The sequence below is a fragment of the Ursus maritimus genome, unplaced genomic scaffold, assembly GCF_017311325.1.
Source record: "Ursus maritimus isolate PB19 unplaced genomic scaffold, ASM1731132v1 scaffold_3, whole genome shotgun sequence".
NCBI classification, from domain to species: domain Eukaryota; kingdom Metazoa; phylum Chordata; class Mammalia; order Carnivora; family Ursidae; genus Ursus; species Ursus maritimus.
The window spans coordinates 12,691,512-12,716,175 of NW_024425563.1; the positions used below are offsets into that span (position 1 = coordinate 12,691,512).

At 40.8% G+C, this 24,664-nt stretch overlaps 1 protein-coding gene across 8 annotated transcripts; it reads right to left on the bottom strand.

Annotated features, from left to right (window-relative positions):
• Positions 1-9,065: 9,065 nt before the first annotated feature.
• On the bottom strand, positions 9,066-24,651 carry SSBP1 (single stranded DNA binding protein 1). Of its 8 annotated transcripts, none has more exons than XR_005838470.1 (9): positions 24,562-24,642; positions 23,849-23,916; positions 21,593-21,653; positions 20,862-21,002; positions 20,560-20,647; positions 18,978-19,066; positions 15,412-15,485; positions 12,175-12,257; positions 9,066-9,215 (listed from the first exon to the last, which is right to left on the bottom strand). XR_005838470.1 is itself a non-coding variant. In XM_040643917.1 (8 exons), exons 2-7 carry the CDS (start codon positions 23,870-23,872, stop codon positions 15,442-15,444), a joined length of 447 nt encoding a protein of 148 aa, XP_040499851.1. In that variant the 5' UTR covers positions 23,873-23,916; positions 24,597-24,651; the 3' UTR covers positions 9,066-9,215; positions 15,412-15,441. The 8 variants fall into 8 exon arrangements, 6 of the variants coding, with proteins under 6 accessions (XP_040499851.1, XP_040499854.1, XP_040499850.1 ...); XR_005838469.1 differs by having other exon boundaries at positions 9,066-9,377; XM_040643917.1 differs by lacking the exon at positions 12,175-12,257 and having other exon boundaries at positions 24,597-24,651.
• Between the last annotated feature and the right edge of the window lie 13 nt (positions 24,652-24,664).

Below are 24,664 nucleotides of genomic sequence, written 5' to 3' on the forward strand. Positions count from 1 at the left end.
TTGCTGACTTGATACTCCTCTCTGTGAATCTGTCACTTCTACCTGCTGCTTCCCTGTACCTGTCTCTTGTCTCTGCCCAATTTAGTCTGTTGTAGAGCACAGTTTAGTGAACCCTCCCCGGATCTTTCCGATTAGTCTGTCCTCTTCCCAGATGAGATGGACGGTCACATTCCATCTATGATCAAAACTCAGCAGCTCTTTGCCAAAATGCAAATGGAGTAGTATCCGATGTCACACAAAGAAGGAAGAGATCTGACTTACAAAGAAGGTGAGGATTTGCACTCGATTCCAAAGGGAGGAAGGTCTGAGCCACGCAGGACAGAAAGATCCATCACCAGAAGAGTCATAGAGAACCACTCTGAAGAGTGAGAAGTCTTCTTCCTGGGAGGAGGACTCAGGGACACACACAGAAAGGGGGAGATCAGAATTCCACCAGGAGGCACTATCAAAGTCACCCTGGAGGGAGGTTTAAGTGCATGAAACAGAAAGTTCAGTGCCACTGGTCCTGGGTTAGAATTAAAAGGTGTGCCTCTTAAAGTATGCCTTACATGAGGGGGCTCCAAGTTCTTCCCTGCTGAGCCATATCATCAGAAATTCTTAACTACCTGAGTATTTAAATGATAACAATTATGAATTATAGCCTGTAAGCTATTCAAAGTGTAGATTTTCAGAGTGCATGACCACTGTATCAATATGTCAACAGTAGTTCAGGCTGACAGAAACCACACACAGACAATCTCTTCAACCAAAGAAGCCTTATGTATGTGAAACAGTGCCTTACAAATTTTGACCACGGCCAACAGTAATACTTTTTATATGGTTTTATACATATCACCTTATATACATATTATACTGGGAACACAAAGGAGTCACAAAACAATTATTTCCCCTTTCTGGATGTGTGGCAGTCTGATATTTTCTATCCTGTTTTATTTCTTTCAATGCTGCTTGCATATCACAAACTTGATTTTACAACCTACAAATGAGTTGTGATAAATACAGTTTGAAAACACTGATCTGAAGGATGGAGAGAGAAATCAACACCATCAAGATACACAGCAGAGAGTTTAGCAACACTATCCAAATAAAGGAGGGATATACTTTCAGGACCTCACACAGTAGCAGATGACAAAGCTGTGCAAACAATACATAGTCTCTTCTGGATACACGCCAAGGAGCCAGGAGAACCTCATCCGTCTTGGCATTATGTGGTGTACGGTATGATTACAGAGCACTACCAAGAATACTCGGGCATAAACACAGTCCTCCTTAAACCACCCGCAGCTTTCTCGGGCTAACTTCACAACCTGGCCAAACGCTCCTGAACTCTGTGCTACAGAATGAGAATAAGGCAGTTCCCAGCTGTCTCTGGGAGTCCTTTAACAGGACCTTAGCCCAGTTGTAGGGCTGATCCCACCACCTATCACTGACGCTGTTCAGTTTTTTCTCATGGCCTCGGTTCTATAGATGCACATTTTTGGTTTTGTAACAGCTTTTACATCCTCTCATAAGAAGAAATAGCTAGTAAGATTCCTCTACCCAGGTATTAGGATTATCCAAGGAGAAGAAACTTTAGAATATATAACATATCAGAATTCATTTCATGTACTACTTATGGCTAATCATACTGTTTTACAAGTCCTATTATTTTTACCCCTTCAAAAATTAGAATGTTTACCTTTTTATAAGTCATTATTGAGCAACTGGGGGTTAACTATAATTTTTCTTTCTCGGTTTTGATTGTTTCCCAGGATGGTGTTTCCATGCATTGTTGGGGGGGAGAGGAGAAGGACGAGGAGGAGGAGGAGGGGGAGGAGGGGAAGAAGGGGAAGAAGGAGAAGAAGGAGAATGAGAAGAAGAAGAAGGCGGCGATGACATTGTTGGATATCAGCATTATCATTGCTACTATTCCATCAGGTACCATTGATATGAATTCTGAGCCCACAGTTATACCATTCCCACTTCTTAACATAAACACTACAACTATCATACTATATAACTCATTATCATGGCATTAGTAATGGCTGCTTCCAAAATGTATGTTCACCATCCTCCACTGAAATAGCCACATATATTCAAGTCCAACTCTACAAAATGTGCATCTTTAAACATGGTTTGTTAGGGATCAATGCCAGAGCCATGGTACCGGATCCTTGGATCTTTTCTTCCAGGCTGCAGACATCTAGAAAGACTACTGAGAGATCACGCTCTTGCTCTCAACCATTCTTCTGAGTCAAAGACCAAAGGAAGTGTATCAGTCAGGGCATCCCCAGGAAACAACTGGCACAGACTGATTCCAGAAGGGTGTTAAAGCGGAATTATTTACAAAAGTGTGGACAGAGGATGGGGAAACCACAAACAGCTAGTGGAGTGCCCCAGGGCTCGGAACAGTGGGCACCACATTGCCACACCATTCTGAGAAACAGAGGGCTCTGTGGAAAGGACCTGCTGATAGTCACTGAGATTTCTCACTTGGGAGACCCCAAAGAGAGTGCGCTGAGAGAATCAACCTCAAAACACAGGCCACAGACTAACAAGACACTACACTATCATCTTCCTCCCCTTCATTATTCTGGCGCTTTCTCCACAGGGACTTGGGCATCATGGTTCCAGTTTCTGCATCATTCCTGCNCTGATACTAGAGTGACAACTGTGTTGATAAGCATCAGCAGTACACTCTGACAGCAAGCCAAGTCACAAATAATATCCCTTTCTATCAGCTGAGGTTCACTAATCTGCAGAATACCGAAGGAATCAGCACAGCCGGGTGTATACAGCAGAGAGATCGACCTACAAAGATAAGTGGAGTGCAGGCTTCTGGGTCCCTTAAAATCCTCACCTGGAGAGTGCACAATGGCAAGCTGTAAGTCTGAGTAAGTGAGCATCTCATCAGAAGGCCCACCCTCGAACCATATATGCATGTATACATTCTCTATGTGGCTAATCTGGATGAGCGCATTTTGCCAACCTTAGTCTTACACTGCATACAACACACTACAGAATACTGTAGCATATGGCCCACTCCAAAGGAACACAGGCCTCATTTATCACCTTCAGTTTTATCCTCCAAACTGATAAAACTTTGTTTTATGAAAACAGAACAAGAGTCTATTATCCAGATGCTCTCAATATCAAGCTACCATCCTAACACACCAGCTGCAGACTCTATCCTGTCATAATGTTACCCAAAAATGTTCATCCAGTCTTTTCCTACCAGACACTGGGGATATGGACATTCCTCCAGAATTTCTCTGCTCCTACACACACCCTTGCTGAGTGGGCTAAGTATACAAGGCCCTGACCACCACTGACCAGAGCCATTGCGTGCAGCGAGCAACCAGAAAGGAGGTAATGTGCCCTTCCAGGACAAGGAGCAGGCTTGTTTACTGTTTGCTATAAAAGCAGCGAGTGCTCCAGGCTCAGTGTATGTCTCCAAAATGAAATCCATCTGGGCCCTGTGCACTGCCCCTGCGGACTCACAGGACAAAGGGAACTCATACCAACATGCTGGTGTTCGCGCTGCTTGCTGTGCTGCCAATGATATGATCACTTTTCTCTGATCCAGAGGTTTCATGTCTTCTGCCAGCTTCCACGGAACACTGACAGGCTCACTTACTAGCTTGTCAACAGGGTAAGATCAAATCCCAAATCCACTGCCAACCTCAATTTGATCACCACTGCTTTCAACAGCCTATTCTAGTTATTTTCTTATTTTTCTCCCTCAAACCCATAACCCCTGCCTATACTCTCCTCTATACTGTGGGGTCTGGGACTCTACAAACCATTTCCCAGATGCCCTTTCCAGATGCCTTGCTGTTGGTATCTGCCAATATGAAAACTAGCAGAGAAGGAAGGAGAAAGAAAAATCCTGCTTTTCACTCTGACAGGGTGTCACTTGGTGGCAGTTCCTTTGATTAGGGAAAGNTGATTGTAGACTCTGGAACCTGGATAAAACCGTCGATACAGTGTTGCCTGCATGGCCAAGGCAAAGCCTCTTCAGCACACCAGAAACAACTATAATCACTTTCCCAGCAATGCAGCAACAGCCGCAGGCTCATAAGGCTTCAGCCCAGGGATGGCATCAGTTTCTGTTCTCTGGGCACAATGCCTTCTTTTTCTGCTGTGGCAGTACCCTTCCTTCTCCCTTTTCCTCTTCACGTACTTTTGTAAACAATCCCTTACATTAAATTCTCTCTGTCTGAAATACCTATACTGGATTCCACTTTCCTGACTGGACTATGAATGACACACAGTCCTTCCATGTACTTTTGGCTTGAAGTTTTAGTTATCGCCTAATTTCAGAAAAGATATAACACACAACTCTGTTTTGCATTCTCTTTGGGGTTCTGGGGATTATTTTCAAGAGGAAAAAGAAACTCATTCAACCTATAATGCCATTTTCATACTGCAACTCCTGCCAGTAAGTTTTTAATACATATTATTTTTTTTTAAAGATTTTATTTATTTATGTGACAGAGAGACAGCCAGCGAGAGAGGGAACACAGCAGGGGGAGTGGGAGAGGAAGAAGCAGGCTCATAGCAGAGGAGCCCGATGTGGGACTGGATCCCAGAACGCCGGGATCACGCCCTGAGCCGAAGGCAGACGCTTTAACGACTGCGCTACCCAGGCGCCCCCTACATATTATTTTCATTATGTTGAATCATCCTACGTTGACCAGTTCAAAATGCACATCTTCACACCATACCACTCTTCTCAGCTCTATACTCCCATACCCACCTACCTAAATTCTTTACTTGGCTCTATCACAGACATCTGAAATGTAACATGTCCAAAACAAATCTCTCAATTTATTCTCATTTTAAAAGAACTATCTCTTACCCCAATCTTCCCTATTTCAGCAAATGGCAACATCATCCATCCAGTTGCTCAAATCAAACACCGCCTAAGAATTAACTTGATTCTTTCTTTCCTATAAACCCACATCAACTTATTGATGACTTCTCCATCTTAATCTCAAAATGTATCCTGAACTTTCCATTTTCACTGCCTCCATCCTGGTGCAAGTTACCATGATCTCTCCTCTGAACTACTCAATGGCTGCCTAACTCATTCTCCACTTCTCCTTTTTTTCTGTAACAGATTCTCCATATAGCCACAAGAATGATCATAAAATGTGTTTTAGATCATTTCACTTCACTGCATAAAATACTTCAATGGCCTTGCGGTGCAACTACAACAAAATGTAAACTCCTTATACTATATACTGAGAATCTTTTCTGCATGTCCTCTTGCATGCATCAGGATTCAAGATAAATTTTACTATATCATACAGTCTGAGTTGAGGAACAGGTTTTATTGGAGTAAGGGAAAACTCATATCAATAACAGAAATAAAAGCGTGGCTCCTCTTCATCCTCCTACGATTATACACACAGGGGGACCAGAGCACTGTCTGGTTAGCAGTGCACTTCTGTATGCCAGTGGAAATGCCTCACCCTCCCTACTGCTCTCACTTCTTGTAATAAAAGTGTGAAAGCAACTTCATCAGTAGCAAAACAGTCTCTGGTGCCAGAAAATCTGGATTTGGGAAGCCAGCTATTACAGAAGTTGTCTAAGAAGATGTCCAACACCTGGGGACCTTGGAACACACAGGACATTATAGTTCCCACTGGCATTAAAGTCAACAGTTCTGTGGTAACTGAGCTTATGTGAAGCACTTTCTGGTGGGAGAAGTGAAAGAAATCCTCTTTTCCCAGCTAGCTTGTTCTCCAGACGACCTAGTTTGAACTAGGGTTATTCTTGGACAATTTTTCTCATTGCGATATAAATCTCCTACAAAAAGAATGATCAGGGGCACCTGGGTGGCTCAGTCGGTTAAGCGTCTGGCTTCGGCTCAGGTGATGATCCCAGGGTCCTGGGATTGAGCCCCACTCTGGGCTCCTGCTCAGCAGAGAGCCTGCTTTTCCCTCTCCCTCTACCTTTCCCCGCTTGTTCTCTCTGGCTCTATGTCTCTGTCAAATAAATAAAATCTTTTAAAAAAATGATATTTCTAAATCATGTTATGTCTCTGTCAAGCCAAGTAATTACTAATAATGCCCCACTTCAGTGTTTTACTCACTAAACTCCCAGGCCTTAGGCTCAGACCTTAGCACATAGCAAAACCTCAATAAATACATGCTGAATAATTTTATTTTTTTAAAGATTTATTTATTTGAGAGTGCATGCATGGGGGGGGGAGACAATCTCAAGCAGATTTCCTCCTGAGCGTGGAGCCCAAGGCAAGGTGGGGCTCCATTTCACGACCCAGAGATCAAGACCTGAGCCAAAATCGAGTCAGATGCTTAGTGGACTGAGCTACCCAAATGCCCCGAAGAAACAAATTTTCTAAAGGAAGCTTGATTTTTGTTTTTAGCCCAAGTTTCAGATTCATGTTTTAACTGATATTGACTCAATATTATGTTTCTAAAAATATTGTTTCTGGAATGGGTGTAATCCATTTACACAACTGTACGCCACTGTGTGAACATTTATTTATCCATTCTCTGTTGATGAATATTTGGGTAGTTTCCTTTGGGTTGTTGGTTGTACTATTATGTACATTATAGCTAACATTCTCGGACATTTTTCTTAGGCCCTGTGGGCAAGAGCTTCCTATAGGGTGTACCTTAAAGATAACTAGATGAAATTTCAACATCACCAGTTAATGCCAAAATGTTTTCTCAAAAGGAAGGGCCAATTTACACTCGCCCCACCAGTGCATAAGTTTCTACTGGTATACAACATCCTCCTTCATACTTTGTTCTATCAAATGTGTTGGAATTTGCTAGTGGAGGGCTTAAAATGAAACCTCATTGCAATTTCTGCTTTGCATTTCCTTATCAATGAAGTCAACCACTTTTTCATAGATCAATGGATCATTTGTATTTCAGTGTCTCTACATCTTTGCTCATTTTTCTACTAAGCTCGTTTTCTTTTTTGCTCCGTAGGCCTTCATATATTCTAGATTGTATTTTTATTCCTCTGTAATCCTTTATATATTCTAGACTGTATTTCAGTTATACTATTGCAAATATCTTCTCTCCCAGTTTGTGACTTGTCATTTGCTTTCTTTATGCTGACTTTCGACAAAGGTTATTTTTAAGTTAAACATATCCATCTTTTCTGTATTTACACTTGTTTAAAAAAGAAACTTCCACGCCACCAGATCATAAAGGCATTGTCTTCTATTTTCTTCCAAAATTGTCATCGCTTTGCCTTTCACAAGTCTTTAAACAACCAAGAACTGATCTTCACGTAAGATGTAAGGTAGAGATGTGATTTCATTTTTTTCTGTATGAATAACAAATTTCCCTGGCATACTTTATTGAAAAAATATTTTACCCACTTATTTATGCCACTTTTATCATTTATCATGTCCACCTATACATGGTCTGCTTCTGGGTTCTCTATTCTATACCATTGTTTTGTTTATTCCTGCATCCATAGTACAGTTCTTTTATCAGTATAGCTTTAGTAAAAAAAAAAAAAAAAAAAAGTCTTGCCAACTGGCAAAGCAAATCCCCTCACTCTTCCTCTTGAGAAGTAAGTTGTCTGATCTTGGACCTTTGCTTATCAATGCATTTTTAGAATTAACTTGTCCGGTTGCCCAAAAAAACTTCTGGGAATTTTTATTTGATCTGTAACATAAATTTGGGGAGGGTTGATATCTTTACATTATCGATGTTTAACAATAAACATCGTTTACCAACGTTTAGTCTTTTAATGTATTTCAGTAAGGTTTTGTTCTCTGTAGAAACCACGCACTTGGAAGACTCCTTTCACGTTCTGATACGCTTGCAGAACGGCATCCTTGCTGTTGTTTGCATTTGACTTTTGTATACTGATTTCCAGCAACTTTTAATTATTCATCTACAGATTCTTTTCTGGTTTCTGTGTAATCACAGCATGGGTAACTTTCTTCCTTTCCATCTTAATAGTTTTTCTTTCCTTCCCAACTATGCTTGCTAAAGCCTCAGTACAAGTAAGTTATCAAAGCAGTGATGACATCCTTTCCTGCTCGAGAAATGCTCTTCTAATTCCAATGTTGTTTGAGCCACACCTTTGACACATACCCTTTGTTTTTATGTCCAAACCACAATGTCAAGATTAGCATGTCATCAGGCAACTCCCTTTCTTCAATGTGCTGCCTACTTACTGCTCTCATTTCGGCTTAGTTTAGAACTTGCCACTGGGAAAGTCCCTTTCTTCCTACAAGCCCAATGCTACAGACTGAACTGTGTCCACTCAAAATTCACACATAAAAACCCTAATCCCCAGTGTGACTGTATTTTGAGATAAGACCTTTAAGATGATAAAGTGAGAAGAGGTCATAATGGTGGGACCCTGACACAACAGGGTTAGTGTCCTCATAAGAGACACCAGAGCGCTCACTCACTCTCTGCCAGCAAAAACAGGAGGTCATGTGAGCATACAGAAAGATGGTGGCCACTTACAAGCTAGGAACACAGGCCTCACAAGAAACCAACCATGCTGGTGCCCTGATCTTGGACTTCCAGCCTCCAGAATTGCAAGAAAATGTCTGCTGTTTAAATCACCCAGTCTCTGGTATTTTGTTAAGCCCAAACTAAGATACCCAAGGATACGATAAAAACTATGTCATACTTAGCATCTGGTTATTTTGCAGTGGGACACCTCTGCACTCCAGATTATGTAGTCTGCTATACTGCCAGGAGAAGAAGGGTGGTACTTCTGTTCTTAGCTTTAGCACTACTTTATTTAACAAGGGACGGTTAATTAAGGGTCCTCAGTAGAGGCTTCAAGCAAAATTAATATCTATTTGCTGAAAAACTATGCTTATATTTACTCTTTTTAAGGCTAATTGCTAAGGTTTTGTGTACAAAGTATGTTCTAGTCCCTCCCCAAATTTAGAATGAGACATAGGTTAAAAGTCTGAAGGACTGTGGTAGTAGAGGTAAGATTTTACTTCTGCTGGCAGTGGAAGGTCTTAGAAGAGAAAGAATTAGAGTAATGAATTCATTGTGTATACGGAGATAAAGAATGTGTGAATTAGTAAGAAGGAGGTTTAACTGCAAAGCACAAATAAGTGGCTTAAACAAGGTAGAGATTTATTTGTGTCTCCCAAAGAAGTCCAGAGATAGACTGTCCAGGACTGGTCTGGTGGTTCCATGGTCATCGCAGATCCCAGCTTCTTCTGTCTTCCATCCTGAAGATCGTCTCACAGTCCAAGATGGCTGCTGGAGATTCAGCCATTATGTCCACGTTTCAGACAAGAAAAAGCCAGGTGAGGGTCTGGAGAAGCACAAAGGATGAGCCTCCCAACAGAGTTAATCATTTAAGGAGCTTTCCTGGAAGCACCACCAAATGACTTCTGCTTACACCCCCTTAGCAACTGTTAACTGCAAAGGAGAATAGAAATGCAGTATTTCAGCTGTACACACTGTCATCCCCAATAAAATATGGGCTCTGTAAATTAATGGGTTCAGTAGAAAGGATAATGGATATTGAGTAGTGAATTAATCATGTTTCTTATTTTCTGTATTTTATCATGCTTGACATCTTGGGGCCTGGCTGACCCTGGGAGGAACTAACCCCTTCCCAACATTAGTTAATTCCTAGAAATAGTAAACACTTGCCCATGAGCATGTCTTTAATACACAAACCAACCAATCCTGATTCCACACCTGCCATCAGCCTCCTTCTATCAGGCTCCTGCAGTCCAGAACACTATTCCTCTACCCAAAATCACCAGGTACCTGGAAACTAGGGACCACCCCTACTGCCCAAAGCCTGGTGAAAATTATTCTGTCCCACAAAAACCACAATAAAAGCTCTGTTGCACATTTCTCTTCATTCCTTCTGCCTTCTGGCCTACCCTGGTGCTTCTCCACGTGGTTCTAATAGGGTGGCATGAGAATTCCTCTTAAGAACTATAATAAACCCTTCTTTGAAGACAGTTGCCTTTGTGTCTGTCATCTTACCACACCTGATTAACACAAATCCCTGCTACATTGTAAAACAGGTAAGCAACTGGAAATCTTTCCCATAATATGGTTTTCCACAACAGAAAGTTGGAATCTTGGCAACATTTGTTATGTTGTCTCACAAAATGTGCTTCAAAAACGTTTGGCAGAAGAAACAAAAGTCACTCTTGTTTTGACTTCTCTTCTGAGCTCCACTCATTAATATCAAACATAAGCTAGGAAATCTATGATAAAACTATGTTCAAAACTACTCCTGATCTTTCCTCTTCTCAAATCAGCTCCCACATTCATTTTCCTTAGTCTCAGCAACAAAATGTCACTATCCACACAGCTGCCCAAGCAGCTTCAGAATTCTCTCTTAGGGCCTTTTCTCTGACCACCAGAACCTACTCAGTCTCCAGCGCATCCTGGGCAGGACCTACGTGTTATTCTTCTACTCAGTATCCCTTACCCGGAGCCCAGCACGGGATCTGGCACGTAACTGTTGTACAGTGAACGAATCGTGAATACCACCTTCCCCTCATGTCACTTATAATCCCCACTCTGCTAACCTTTCTAGGCTCCTTCAGTAGCTTCCTAACTGCCTGCAGGCTTTCCCCCTTCTAGCCCTTCACAGGTCTTCACTGTTCTTTCTAAAGCACAGTTCTGACACATCCGTTTTAAAACATGTGGCTCCCCACTGCCTAAGTCCTCTGTAAGCTTTCAAGGCATTTTATGATCCAGCCCCAACCCCCTTTTCGTGTTTTATCTTTCACTGATCCATATACTTTTACATTTCTGGACCTTTGTTCATGCTGTTTCCTCTGCTGAAAACTAACCTAACTATTCTCATCTGTGCCCACAGGACTTTATTTCTACTATTACTACAGTACTCCTCACACCGTAGCACACTTTGTACATGGGCTCCTGCTTCTGTCCTCCCCACCCAGCCCCCATCGTCCTAGACTGTGAGCAGGAGTCCTGTTCTACTTATCCCTGTATCTAGCCCTGTATGCATGCATGGTACAAAGGAGGTGCCCAACTGACTTTTGAGTTTAAAAAGATGCCCAGATTAAATAGCCACGGAAGATTAAAAGCAAACGAAAAAACACTAATTCGGACTATGTTCTCAGTAATCCATAGACATTAACAACAACAACAACAACAAAGGCCAAGTACAATAACCTAATCTAAAGTTAGTAAGTATCCTATGAGACTTGGGGAGATGGGCATGGGGACGAAAGAGATATGCCTTGTTTAAAATAACTACAAGAGAAATAATGGCCAGTATGTATCGAGCACTTGATTCAGTTAATATGTGCTAAGTAAGTTATATGCATTATTTATTCCTCACAGCAGGCCTATACAGTAGGACTACTATTATCCCTGTTTTATTCACAGAAAACCAGAACAACAAAAAATCCAAGGTAGGGAAAGTTAAGAAACTGAAAAGAGGCCCCTTGGCTGGTTAAGTGCAGCAGATTCAGGCTGTCTGACTACAGAGCCTTAACTGAATTGTCATGAGAAGCCACCTTTCTTCTAAACAGCAGGTGTAGCAGGAAAGCTACAAAATGTTGCAGTGTACAACTGTACGGACAAACAACACTCCAAGGTCCCAAAGCATGGCAGAGGGCAAATGGATGAAGAATAGAGACAAGAATTTCATTATTGTGACTGCATGATTTGGACAGCCTAAAAAGCTACACACCATCCTATCACAGATTGTGGGAACAGCACAGAGGCAAATATAGTTTGTGAGAAAGGACTGCAGTGCCGTTGACACCTTCTCTGAAAAGTAAGCCTGTCAAATTCCTGAGCAATCTTGCTGACAATTTCAACCCTCAGTAGGAAGGAAACTATTGGAGGAAACAATGAGAGGAGCAGACACTGTGACCTATTTTAACCAGTAAAGAAACACTGCTTGATAACAAAGAAGCAAGAGAATAGGTAAAGATAACTTGGTAAAGAAATTAACTGCGACTTACTTTCCCGGAGGATCATCAGACTGAGAATAAGAAAGAATAAAGAAGTAGAGGTATTTCTCCCTCCCTCCTAACTCTATCCCAACCAAAACCTATTATGTATTGCAACTCCCAGTATGACTTCGATGCACCCCGAGTGGTCAAAAGTTAGCCGTGGGTGGTTCTGGATGTCCTGGATGGCAGGGCCAATGGAAGTAGGAGGCAGTGGGAAGCAAAAAGTAGGCAGAAAGCAAAATGCGAACTTCACATACCTAAACTCACACTTCAGGTGTGCCTCTGATAAGCTGCAGGACTCTGACATGTGACTTAACCTCTCAGTTTCACGTTTCCTCATCTGAAAAATCAGGATAATACCACCTTCTTAGGGAAACGGTTAAATGAGATGATGATAAAAAGCACTGAGCTCAGGGCCTGGCACCTAAGAAGGACACGATAAACATCAGGCGCTAATACGGTAATTATTACCCTGTAAGAGATTCCTCTATAACTCATTAACTTTTCTACAATGATCTGCTTGCTGTTACAGCCACCAAGCTTCACAGCATATAATGCAAACTCTGACAGAAAAATAAGTCAAGTGATTCTGCTCTCATTTTCACATCAGTGTTTCAGTGCAATCTAACAAACCAACATTTAGAAAGCCCTATAACGTCACTGTGCTAGGCCAAGCTGGATGGGGACCAATGCATCGTTTGAGTAAAAGACAGCCCTGCCTTCAAAAACTGCATGGGCTCTTTTGGGAACACAGAGAAACTACCAGTAATTTCTCCTGAGTTGCAGAAGTCAGGCTGTAACCCAGCTGGCAATGACAAGTAATCTTCAAAACAGCCACAAAAACATGTCTTTGGTGTTAGGGATGTCTGTGGATTCATTGTCCAATAATTAAGAAATGAATGACTCTTTGAGAACTGTGTTGGCAGCAAACAGTAGATCTCACACAGGATGGTCTTTAAAGACAGTCACTATGGGTTACATACATGTATTAAGAGAAAAACAAAAGAAAAAGAAGGGAAAAAAGGTGAATGAAGTATCTAAGTATGTAATACTAAGACGCAGAAGAAGGGGGTAAATACATGAGATTAACCTTCTCATCTCTAATACAAGAAGTAGTACGAGCTGAAGGTCGATCAGAAATGCAAGCCTGGCTTGGAAAGGAAATAATGGAAAGTCTTTCTTTCCCGAAGTGAACACAGTTTTTTTTTTTTTCTTATTATAAAAATAATATACATTCAATGCAAAAAAAATTAGAATACATAAAAGTGCAAAAAACAAGGAAAATCACACATAATCCCCCCCATCCAAAGATCATTACAACCTTCTGATGTTTCTCCTCCCAGACTTTTCTAAACATATACTTTTATCAATTACTTCTTTTTCAAAAATGGGGTAATACCACACGTGCTGTTTGATACTTTTCCTCCCACGCTTCTACGTATATTCATCTTTCCACCTAACACAGAATTCCAAAATCAAAGTCAAAGGACAGTTTTCCAAAGGTATATTCCCTGACACCGTAACATGAAAAAGGGAATGCAAGACGCAAAACCTGGCCTAGGAGACCCCTACCAACTGTTCCCACTACCAAATTCCACACATGCCCTCCAAGATCAGCGTGGGAGGGGTACACAGTTTACAGCACAGGGGGCAGCCCAGATGGGAAGGGCAGAGTTTGGGCTCAGGCAGCCTGCCCGGCTGTGGACCTTGGGTCTGCAGCATCACGAGCACAGAGGCCTCTGCACCGAATACAGCCTCTGAAAGCTCTGCTGCCCAACCTCAGAGCCTTCAAGGAGCTCCAGCAGGAGTGTGCAGAAGCCTCCAGCTCGAAGGGATCCTGCAGGGCACACCTTTCTGCCCCTGCGCCCTAGACTCAGAGTTGCTCTAGGCTGGTGGTTAAACAGTTTTGTTCACCACATTAGCTTCCCAAAGCACACTATTTGAACAGGAATACTAATGTGCATCACTTCTCACAACCTTTAAGGAGTGTAAGTGTAGCTTTGCCAAGAAAGAGTGGCCCAAAGGTCAATTTTATCTACATTACATTCTGCTTATGGAATGTGGCACAAAGGAGTGAGGACTACGTCGCCAGACAGTTTGAACATCTGCTCAGGGAGCAGAGTTAACGTACTGATTAATGGTCCCCGCAGCAGGAAAAAAAGACAGCCGAGAGGAAGAAATGGCAATCACTTTTCTACTATTCCTGGGCAGGAAGAGAGAGAAGCTAAGGAACTCCATCCTTCCTTGACCAAAGTGCACTGTAAGTATGAAACGCTGCTCTAGTGTTTGTCCACAGTGCAGCACATGAACTGCGAACCCGTGACAGTCCAGCTCGCAGGCAGAGAGACGAGACGTGAGGTCTGCGGCACATGGAAACAGGCTGGGCCGGAGGCAAAGCTGGAGCCCAGGTGGCTAGACAGAATGAGAGACTTCCATCATCGGATCCAGACACTGGCTCAGCAGCAGCCAACTCTGAACAGCTGCCACCAACTAGCAGGGAGACCCATGCAGATCTGACACAGACTTCAACAGTACAAGACACACTAAAAAACCCGAGTTTATTTAATATCTATTGGGTAATTACTAGAACTCTGTAATTTCCAGACTCTTACCATGAAAGTAACTCGGTACATGACCTGTATATGTGCATCAAGGAATCATGTGGAAAAATAAAAGAAAAATGGCATACCTGAGGCTCTACCCTAGGGAGGCAACGTCGAAGGCTGTTTAGAGGACTCCCCCACATTCGGGATGTGACTAAAAGATAGCGGATGGGGCTTACAAAGAGAGAAAAGAGTGGAACCAGAGCCCCTGTGGCATCACCTGGAAACAAACTACTTCAGCCCTCTTTATTATTTTAGGTTTTTACTGCTGATAAAATCTATTTCATAAATGCTACTAGTGAAATTTGTCCAAAAACAAAAGAAGTGAAGAAGGTAGTTTAGTCCTGAAGCTGTTTAGGTTAGATACCAACCACTGTTCAGCAACCCCTGCCAGTTTGGGCTAAAATTTAATATCCCATTGGGATCATTCATCCGTCACCATTTATCAGGTGTCTATTCTGTACCAAGCACTGGTTAAGGTGCAAGTAAACAGAGAAGATACAGTCCTTGCCATCTAGTTTATAGGGCAAACAGTAAGAACATCATTATTCACAACCATGGGATAAATGCCTGGCACAGAGTGAAGCTCAACAAATACTCAGTGGCTGAATCAATACTGTAATCGCGTGCACAAAAAAAAGGGGGCATCCCAAAGGACACTTATCCCTTTGCCCTAACACAGACGAACCTGACAGCTCACTATTTTGTACACTTGTACACAGAAACCACCCTTAAAGAATAAACAATTAGCTACAAAGGTCTATGAGACAAAAAGGGGAAGAGGAGTAAGAGTCGGGAGAAGTCTTATCACTCATTTTATATAAAAGAATATTTTAATTCTCGTCCTTAGGAACTATAAAGACTATACATGATTTGGAAATGAGACTGTACCAAACACTGGCCAAGGGAGAATCGTCCACTCTATGCCTTCTCTTTGGTCTGGTCACTCAGAAATATAATGTTATCTGTAAAGAAATCAAATCATAAATATTATTTCCAGAACTCTTTCTCATTTAATTGTTCCTCTGTAATACATACTTAAGTGCTGTCATCTAACAGGATTTTAGGAAAATTCCCAAAATGTGAAATAACTTCTGCTATGGTCATGAGAGGCATATACAACAGGCACCAAAGGAGCCAGAAGTTGGGGCTTCGGCTACGTGACAACAATTGAGACCCTGCTAGAAGTGTGGTGCTTCTTGTCTTCCCTGAAGACAATTATAACTGCTCCACAATAACTCCTGCAAAAGAACTAGTCACAAATTTCAATGCCTGCAATGCTCAGATAGACGCCATGAAACCAGGCAGCACGTCCGCACACAGAAGAGCGTCCAGGCATTACATTCCACACACTGGAGGTACGGAGAAAGGATGGGGTCCAACATACGGCCCTGTCAGCAAAGACAAACTGTCGGATGTCTTTAAGTAGGCTGTAACACTCAGACAGAAGACATTCTGTTTTTAAATTTTAAAACAGATTGACTTTTATATACTCATTCTTGGGAAAATTTTTACTAATCAATATTACAGAGAAAGCATATTCACGCGAGAACATCAGACACTGTGCTTAAAATGCGGTCCAGATGGAGTTAGTTTAGGAGGAGCAAAGGAAAAGAAGTACTTCCTGTACAGCTTGAAAAAATCCAGATTCTTGTAACTTTAGAATTATTCAAAAAGTGGTTATTACAATATTTACTACAGTCTTTTAAAAACAGAATATTTTGATACAGAATGGTTATTGCAGAAGAGATTATCTCAACTGACACCACACTGTAAAAAGGCAAGAGTGCCATCCGCTGGTGGTTACTTTTACGTTAAAGACATGGATCCCTAGGAGAAAAAAAAGGACGAAGCAATCAAATTTAAATTTAAATTTCTGAGCACTGGGTGTTATATGCAACTAATGAATCATTGAACGTTACATCAAAAACTAATGACGTACTGTATGTTGGTTAAGATCTATTCATTTTTACTACTGGCCATAAATCTGCTAATTGCTCAATTAACTCACCCATGCTGTGAATACTAGTGACAAGAAGAAAACAAAATGGCAGATAATCGTTCAGATTATCTGAAATAGTTCATATTTCTATTTAGTGGTTGGCTTCGTTCAGAACAATTCATACAATCCAAAATTTGCCCACACTTTTGGTTAATAGTGAAATATGAAAGTGTTAAATGTTTCATAAATATGTAATTGATAAAGATTTAGAAATGTCAACTATTTTATTAGAAAGTTTGGCTTTCCACTGCTGAAATCATAAGTGTAGTTCTATGCCCTATACAGGCCTACAAAAAAGTTTCTGAGCAGGTAGTTATCTCTGAAGATTTGGCCCAAGGACGAAGAGCACATAGAAATGAAAAATACTGTCAAGACACCCAAGAATTATGAAATCAAAATGGTCAGATAGGACCTCATCTAAGGTCTGATAATGAGAGCAGAAAGATAACTGACGGTTTTCAAGGTCAATATACCTCAAAGAAACCAGTAAAAAAAATGTACTTTTTATTATTTATAACAAATTATAATTTATCCATATGGTAGAGTGATTAAGACATGAACTCTGGAGCAAGGTAAAAAAGAAAGGTAAAAGGAAAATCTGTCAATTAAAAGAGACTTAAGTTCTCAGGGGTCTAGCCTCCAGAACTGTGAGAAAATAAACTTGTGTTATTTAAAAGAAAATAAGAACGAGACTTAAGATACATATAAAGCATGTAAGATAACGTATAGACTTGTATTTATGAAGCAAGCAAAGAAATTTAAACACTGTGATGTCTGGTACAAAAATAATTTTAATAATTTCTTAGTATTAGGTGTGATAATAGCACTGTAGTTATGCTTTAAGTAAGAATCCTTATCTTTCAGAAATACCTACTGGAAATATTTATGGATGAAATAGTATGTCTGGAATTCACTAGAAAATAAGTGAGGAAAAGTGGGCTGGGGAAATAGAAGAAATAATACTGGCTACCAGTTCATAACTGTTGAAGCTAAATGACAGAAGATTTTTTTCCTACTTTTTTATATTTGTGTGTGTTTGACATTTTCAACTAAAAAAATTTTATTTTCAAAAGATACCCAATTTTGGCATATCTCAGAAGTGCGTAACACTGAGATCTTACTTTCTTTCATTTCTATGTACTTATAAAAAAAGGTTTCTCAATGTTTACATCCATAAAAACTAATAAAAGAATAGAATTAATGTTTAACAACTGTCTTATTTTAACAATTTATCAGAGGTAAAAACACCATCTCTCTCATTAAAAGATGCATTTTCAATAAAATTTCAGTTTTCATATTTATATATCAAAATTGCTTTGGTACCTTATGTTCTAAAAACAACTATAATGATAACCCAATCAAGAAGAAATGTGACATTTATAGCCTTAATATCCCAGAATTTTTTAATTTATTTTTTTAAATTTATGTGACAGAGAGACAGCCAGCGAGAGAGGGAACACAGCAGGGGGGTGGGAGAGGAAGAAGCAGGCTCCCAGCGGAGGAGCCCGATGTGGGACTCGATCCCAGAACGCCGGGATCACACCCTGAGCCGAAGGCAGACGCTTAACGACTGCGCTACCCAGGCGCCCCTATCCCAGAATTTTTAAAAATATTTTTAAATTTCTATTTATATATATATTTTTGTTATGAATATAATAGGATGAATAATAAAATATTCTTAACTATACAATATATACTAAAATACAATTCTTAGGAGAAAATGGAAAAACAAGTTCAGAGAAAAAGAAACAACATAAAATTTCCAAATGCTGAAGAGCTTGTTCATGCATTTTTTTTCAAGGATGATGGGTATCAAACTGTTATGGTATTTACATCCATTAATACACTGCAGAGTAAATTCTCATGTCAACTTAAACATGTGCGAAGGGCTATATTTGTTTCAAAATTCTTGTAGAATTTTCAAGAAAGTTTGAAAACTGTGCTCTGGGAGGTATCTTCCTGACCTTTAAGCTTTGTGTGTCCACGTTTTCTACGTTGTTTTGCATTTTGTCTAACGAGAATAGGAACTTAAAATCATCATGAATAATTTTTTAAAAATTATCATGTTAAGGACCAAGCAGGCTGTGAATAAACCTGCACAAATGTCTAATTCCACTCACAGTAGTATAACTCTATCTTGGCACAGGCTTCCGCCAGTGTAGGCCATGTCCTCGAAGACATTAAAGTTTTTCTCACTTCAAACAGTTAAGTATTGACACAGACGCTCTACTCTGAAGTTACTTGTGAAATGAAACTCAGTACAGAGACGACATCCTGAAGATCAGGAGAATGTAGACACAGCAAACCCACAAAGCAGACTCACAATTCTCACGTTGAGCTGCCTGACAATCTGAGCATCAGTTCTCAAAGCCCCTGTTCAAGTTACTTACAAGCAGCCAAGCTTTTAAAAAGGGGAAGAGGCAGGAGGGAATAGCTATTACCACAAGCTTCTTACCAGCTATGATTGTTGTTGCTTGTCGCCTCACATTATTTTTATCTGTGTATTCGCCATAGTCTACTTTCCCTTCTACATAAATTCGGGACCTGATAAAAACAAAATTTACAGTTTTCAGTCTGGAGATTCTCATCTGTTTTACAAGAGAGATCAGGTGAGAGGCAGTAACAAGTACACACTAAGGATGAAACACAGAATCACGCGTAACTTCATTTTTGCTACCGCACCTCAAAGTTCAACACTGGGAGTATTAAAGGTACCGAAACAGAATGTCCACAGAGACTTGGCACATCCAGGTAAAAAGGACAATGTCCTCAGCTTTAAGCTGACAGCAGTCCTCATGAAAGTTTAAAAAAAAAAATGACTTTAAGACCATGAAATGGAACCGAGCAACACAGTGGCATCCTTTCAATCTCTAGGATTGATTTCCAACGTGTCCTTTTCCCCCACCTTTGATTTTGGACTCCCTAACAGATCCACTGATTTTCACTTATTGTTCAATTCCTTTTCATAGCCAGATTCAGGAACTTATTTTCTCAAGGGACTTAGATTATTAAAATTCAAAACGGAGGTTTTCAGCTTAATATTTCAATTAAAGTTAATTACTAAGATCATTTCTGCACTGTTTAGAAGGCTGAACTACAAGACAACCATAGCTGATTTTAAAGGGTAGAAAATTCACGCTGGCATCCATTTTCAGAGTCTACCATCACCAAAAAAGCACAATATAGAAAGTAGGTAAAACTGGTAAAATGATTGGGTGCCAAAAGGAATACACACAAATTTATCAATCAGTGGGTCAAATTGCATACAGACATTTTCCTTGAAATTTCTTGTATTTATATGTGTGTGTATATGCACAAATTCATACATACATACGGAACTCTGAAAAGTACATACAAAAAAGGCACACAGTTATTAGAAACAAATTCTAGTTATTCCTAATATTGTTTTTCAGGAAATACACTTCATTTCTATAAAACAAGTACATTTCTAAATATATTACCTATGAACACAACTGCTGTTCAACACACCCTTTGTCCTTCTACGGCTTTGGAAAAGACAGTTTTTATTTCAAGGATTCAATTGGATTCAATCAATCCAAGCATTCCAAAAGGGAACTACGAAGCTGATACAAAATTATCAAATATAACATAACTGCTATGAACACTGCCATAATGCCTCACTGTGTCAGGCTTCAGACACTCCAGGTACTGTACTAAGGACTCCATGGACACGCCGAGAGGCGACACGGGAACTCCTAAAAGCACGTGTTGCACTTACTCACACGGCACTCAGTACACTTCGCCTTCTCTCTTGCCGCATCTGCTTCTATGTATGTACACCCCTCATTTGCCCTAAACGATAAGTTCTTAGCTAAACCATGTTTTATACACCTCTGATTAGTCACACATGGCAACACGCCACGCACAGAGTACTAAGCTCTGAATAAATATCTCCAGTTAACAGAATTATTAGGATAAAGGAGTCAGGCATTCCCTGAGCACACCTGCTACCAATTTTTTAAACTATAAGATTCAGTCTGTAAGATTCAATCTATAAGATTCCTTCCTCAACTTACCCCTTTTTCACATACTGATATGCCACATCTCTGAGGCCGGGGCGGAATACTGATATTCTGTGCCACGTTGTCTTTTGACTGACATCACCTAAATCACAAGAATAGGAAATGTGGTTACGAATGCCAGCACACAAACGCCAAAAGACAACATGCCCACCAAAACCAATGTCACAATTTCTAAGAGAAAGGAACAGAATTAGAAAGATTCTTTCTAAAAGTAGCTCATCACTGATCAACTAACTGAGAATAAATAATGTCTCTTTATTGTTGATATGATGAAAACCCCAGTCTTTTATACTCACCCATTTGGTACGCTTCATTCTCCCCTGACCGCCACATCTCATTCGTCGCTAGAGAAAATATCGTGACTGGGTTTTTCCCTTCCACCTGTCTCATGACGGGGTCCTGACCCACTCGCCCAAGCAGCTGCACACGGTTCAGAGCTGAAATGCAGTGTGTAAATAAAATGAGACTCAGAGAAAGGTCCAGAATGGGAACAGCTATAAATACTACCTCAACTTTGATCTCAGCATTAAACAAAACCCAAGTTCTAAAAGATCAGAGGTAAGTTGGGGCAAATAAAGGGAGGGTGGGAGTGAAAAGAAGGGTTGGCAAGAAAGGAGAAAATGTTCTTAGTACCCCACAAAACAAACATTAAAATCTTTATCTTAAATTCTTTAAAACACCTTTTTTTGAAAAAACCATATGGTTAAAAGAACAAATCTGAGATCCAAAAATCTTTATAAATATGAGTGAATATTTCTGTGAAAAAACAGCTTGCACAAACTTTCACTCCCTCAGCCAAATAGCACATGACCTTGGAAGACTGAGATAACCAAACAGGACTCAAAGAAATCCTACGAGGCCCCTCAGCCTGATGGGACAAGGTCAGGAGCAGAGAGGCAAACATGAGCCAAGGGCCTGAGGATTAACAGAGTATAAACCAACTAGTGCACCTCTTCTACGTATTTAAGAATATTTGTACGTTGCTATAAATAACATACTTTAAACTTGGAAATTAGCTACTACTTACATCTTTCAAGAACCAAGCTGCTAGCTATTTCAGACTCACGTCTTACAAACTGATGAAATACCTAAAGTGGAAAAAATGAGTAAAACGGCTTTAATTTGGGAGGAAAGGTAAATGCAAACAGAAGACCTGCTTACACTCAGTCACCATCAAGTCGGCAGCTCCTATAGCACACATCCCCAGAGGACAAGCAATGCATGTCACGTGTTCCCCCCTCGCAGCACCAGGAGGACCACGCAAACGCTTGAGGGCCTTGAGGGCCGACCACTCCAGAAGCCCAAATGTACCAAATCCTAGACGACAAGCCCAGGAAAGTTAATTTAGAATCCTCTCCTGTTTCTTTCTCGTGGCAACCCTCCTGATTATGGTGCTTCCGTGGCTGCACACAAAGGGTAAAGTCAAATATATGTTGGAAAAATTCATGCTGTTGATAGACCAAAGGCAAAAGTCTAAGACAGACAAACTGGATTCTCTAATAAAGTACAAAACTAGGACTACTCAAGTCAATCTGTCAGAGGAAGGTAGTAACTGACATACAATAGCAGCAATGACACAACAGCTATCACTAAATACCAGCTGAGTGCTTTACCTCTTACAAATTAGTCCTCGGGACAAACTGACCAACTATGTAAAATTTCCCTACTTTAGAGACCAAAAAAAGGGGGAAAAAAAAAAAGAAAAAAAAGAAAAAAAGTTTAGAGAGATTAAGTAACCTGCCCAAAATCCTACAAGAAATAACTGGTGAGACGCCTGGGTGGCTCAGTTAAGCAGCTGCCTTTGGCTCAGGTCACGATCCCAGGGTTTTGGGATCGAGTCCCGCATCAGGCTCCTTGCTCAGCAGGGAGCCTGCTTCTCCCTCTGCCTGCTGCTCCCCCTGCTTGTGCTTGCATTTGCTGTTTCTCTCTCTCTCTCTGACAAATAAATAAAATCTTTAAAAAAAAAAAAAAGACAAGAAAAGAAAAGAAATAACCGGCAAGTTGTGCCTAGAACCCAGGGCCGTTTGACACCAAGGTTGCCACTTTTCCCACTGCCCTCTGCTGCCTCCTTTGAAGACATTCTGTTCAAGGACTCCTGCCATGACAGGAGCACACACCCTGGGCAGGTCACTGGTTTCAGGGTTGAGAGAGCTACCCTTGTATCAGAAAAGCATGTGACAAGTGGTAGCACTGTTAATATAAAAAGCAGATGTCCACCAACCAAATGAACACCCGTTCCTGGGGTAGTGCTGACTACGGAATCTTTTCACTATGTTTTGGGATACGGGGTGGTTAAGAAATAAAGATGGAGTCACAACATAGTAAAGACTCAAACAAACTAGTACTAGTATCATGTTCTAGAAATGTGCTAATTGGAAGTACTCAGGTGAGCCAGGGCTCACAAGTCTCAGAATAATAGGTCTCACTTGGGAAACACAAAAATTAAGACCTACTAGAAAAGCAGAAATAGGGAAAGATTTTAACTGTGATAATTTTTAAAATTAAACTTTTAACTCTTTTATATATCCTAACACTGTAGTATTAAGACAGCAGTAACTCTTCTATGTTCCACATTTCAACACACATACACTAAAAAATGCTAAAACTATGTACAGGTTAAAGTGGGGATCCAAGAATACAGGGTCAATTCTACAGCTGACTGGGGGAGATGAGAACAGGTTTCAGAGAGGAAGTCGTTCTTCATCAGTCTTAACAGGATGGGGAATGAGAGAGGTGTTATAAAGAATCCACAAACCAAACTGTAAGTGAGGAAAATGGGTAGTCTACGCTGGCTGTGGGCTGGCTAGAGTGTCTAGAGAAATAAGGAGTCAGACTGGTGGGAGTGAGAAGGAATTCAGGACATAGTACATTTGTGGTGACATGATGACTTCAGCTGCACTCTAGTACAGGGAGATGCGGGGGGTGGAAGGTTGACAACAGAGGAGGGAGATGGTCAAAAAAGGAACCACGTGCGCCACAGAAAACAGCTGGAAATGATTCTCATAGTCTTTAGATCATTAAAGACATTAAACGCTAACTGATCTAAATGCAAGTAACGTTTTAAAAAATTATGACTCCCATTATATATGTAAGCTAGAAAATTTTTGTTTTGTTTTAGTGAGCATCATTTACACAAGTAAAATCTGTCCCAAATCCTATCAAATGAGTACATAAAAGTAGGTGGGCTCAAAGGTCTTTTGCCTCTGCAGTCAAAAGCCTGAAGAAATCTGATCACTGTGGTTGATAATAACGCATCTCAACACTAATATGGAAAAGTGATTACCTGTAAAACAGGTCTTCGAAACATGGCTTCTATTTGCTTTTCTTACAATCTAGTCTTTCGTCTTCCCCCTGAAAAAAAAAAAACAAGAGAGAGAGATAAATATTATATCTTAGAGCAAGAGCCCAAATTCACTAATCCTAAATTCCTAACTGCATTCATAATTTTTATGCAGTCCACCTTGCGACCATAAACGTCAACATCCCTGCACATTTTACGAGGACTCCCGCCCTCAAAAAAAAGTTTTGTTTTTATCCCCTTTGCCTTCCTCTTCCTCTAACACACACAAAAAATACTTTCTGATTTATACCCATCTGCACTCCACAGTCTTCTCAAATTTCATTAAAATGCAAGCCCCCTTAGAGCTGGGGTTTACGTCTCATTCATTCACTGCCACATCCCATACTGCTAAATCAGTTCCTAACACATAGTGAGGATTCAGTAAGTACTAGTTATCACCATGGGACTTAAATCTGAAACTTATTGCTGCAAAAATTACTGCTTCCAATCCCGTTAACAAACCGTGGAGATCCCTGGACTCCCCGGCCTCAGCGCCGGGAGAGACTGGCGCCCTTTCTCAAAAAGTGGAGCTCCTGAACAGCAACGTAAAGGGACTGGGAAGTGGCAGAAAACCCTGAAGTCCTCCGCACGGGTAAAAAGAGAAGGGCCAAGACACAGACACAGCACCACCCAGCCACATAGAGCCGCACGCACACCTAGCGAAGAACTCGGGGCTCCCTCCCTCCCTCACCGGCGCTCTAGCGGGTTCAGCTTCCAGCTACGCGAGCACTTCCGGACACAGAGCGGACGCAAGCCTCG

Excerpts from the sequence above, each read along its gene's own strand:
- SSBP1 (XM_040643917.1), bottom strand. The coding sequence starts at position 23,872 with ATGTTTCGAAGACCTGTTTTACAG. Across the intron at positions 21,654-23,848 it reads TTCGAAGACCTGTTTTACAG|GTATTTCATCAGTTTGTAAG; the intron begins GTAATCACTTTT and ends TTTCCACTTTAG. Across the intron at positions 21,003-21,592 it reads CAGCTTGGTTCTTGAAAGAT|CTCTGAACCGTGTGCAGCTG; the intron begins GTAAGTAGTAGC and ends ACTGCATTTCAG.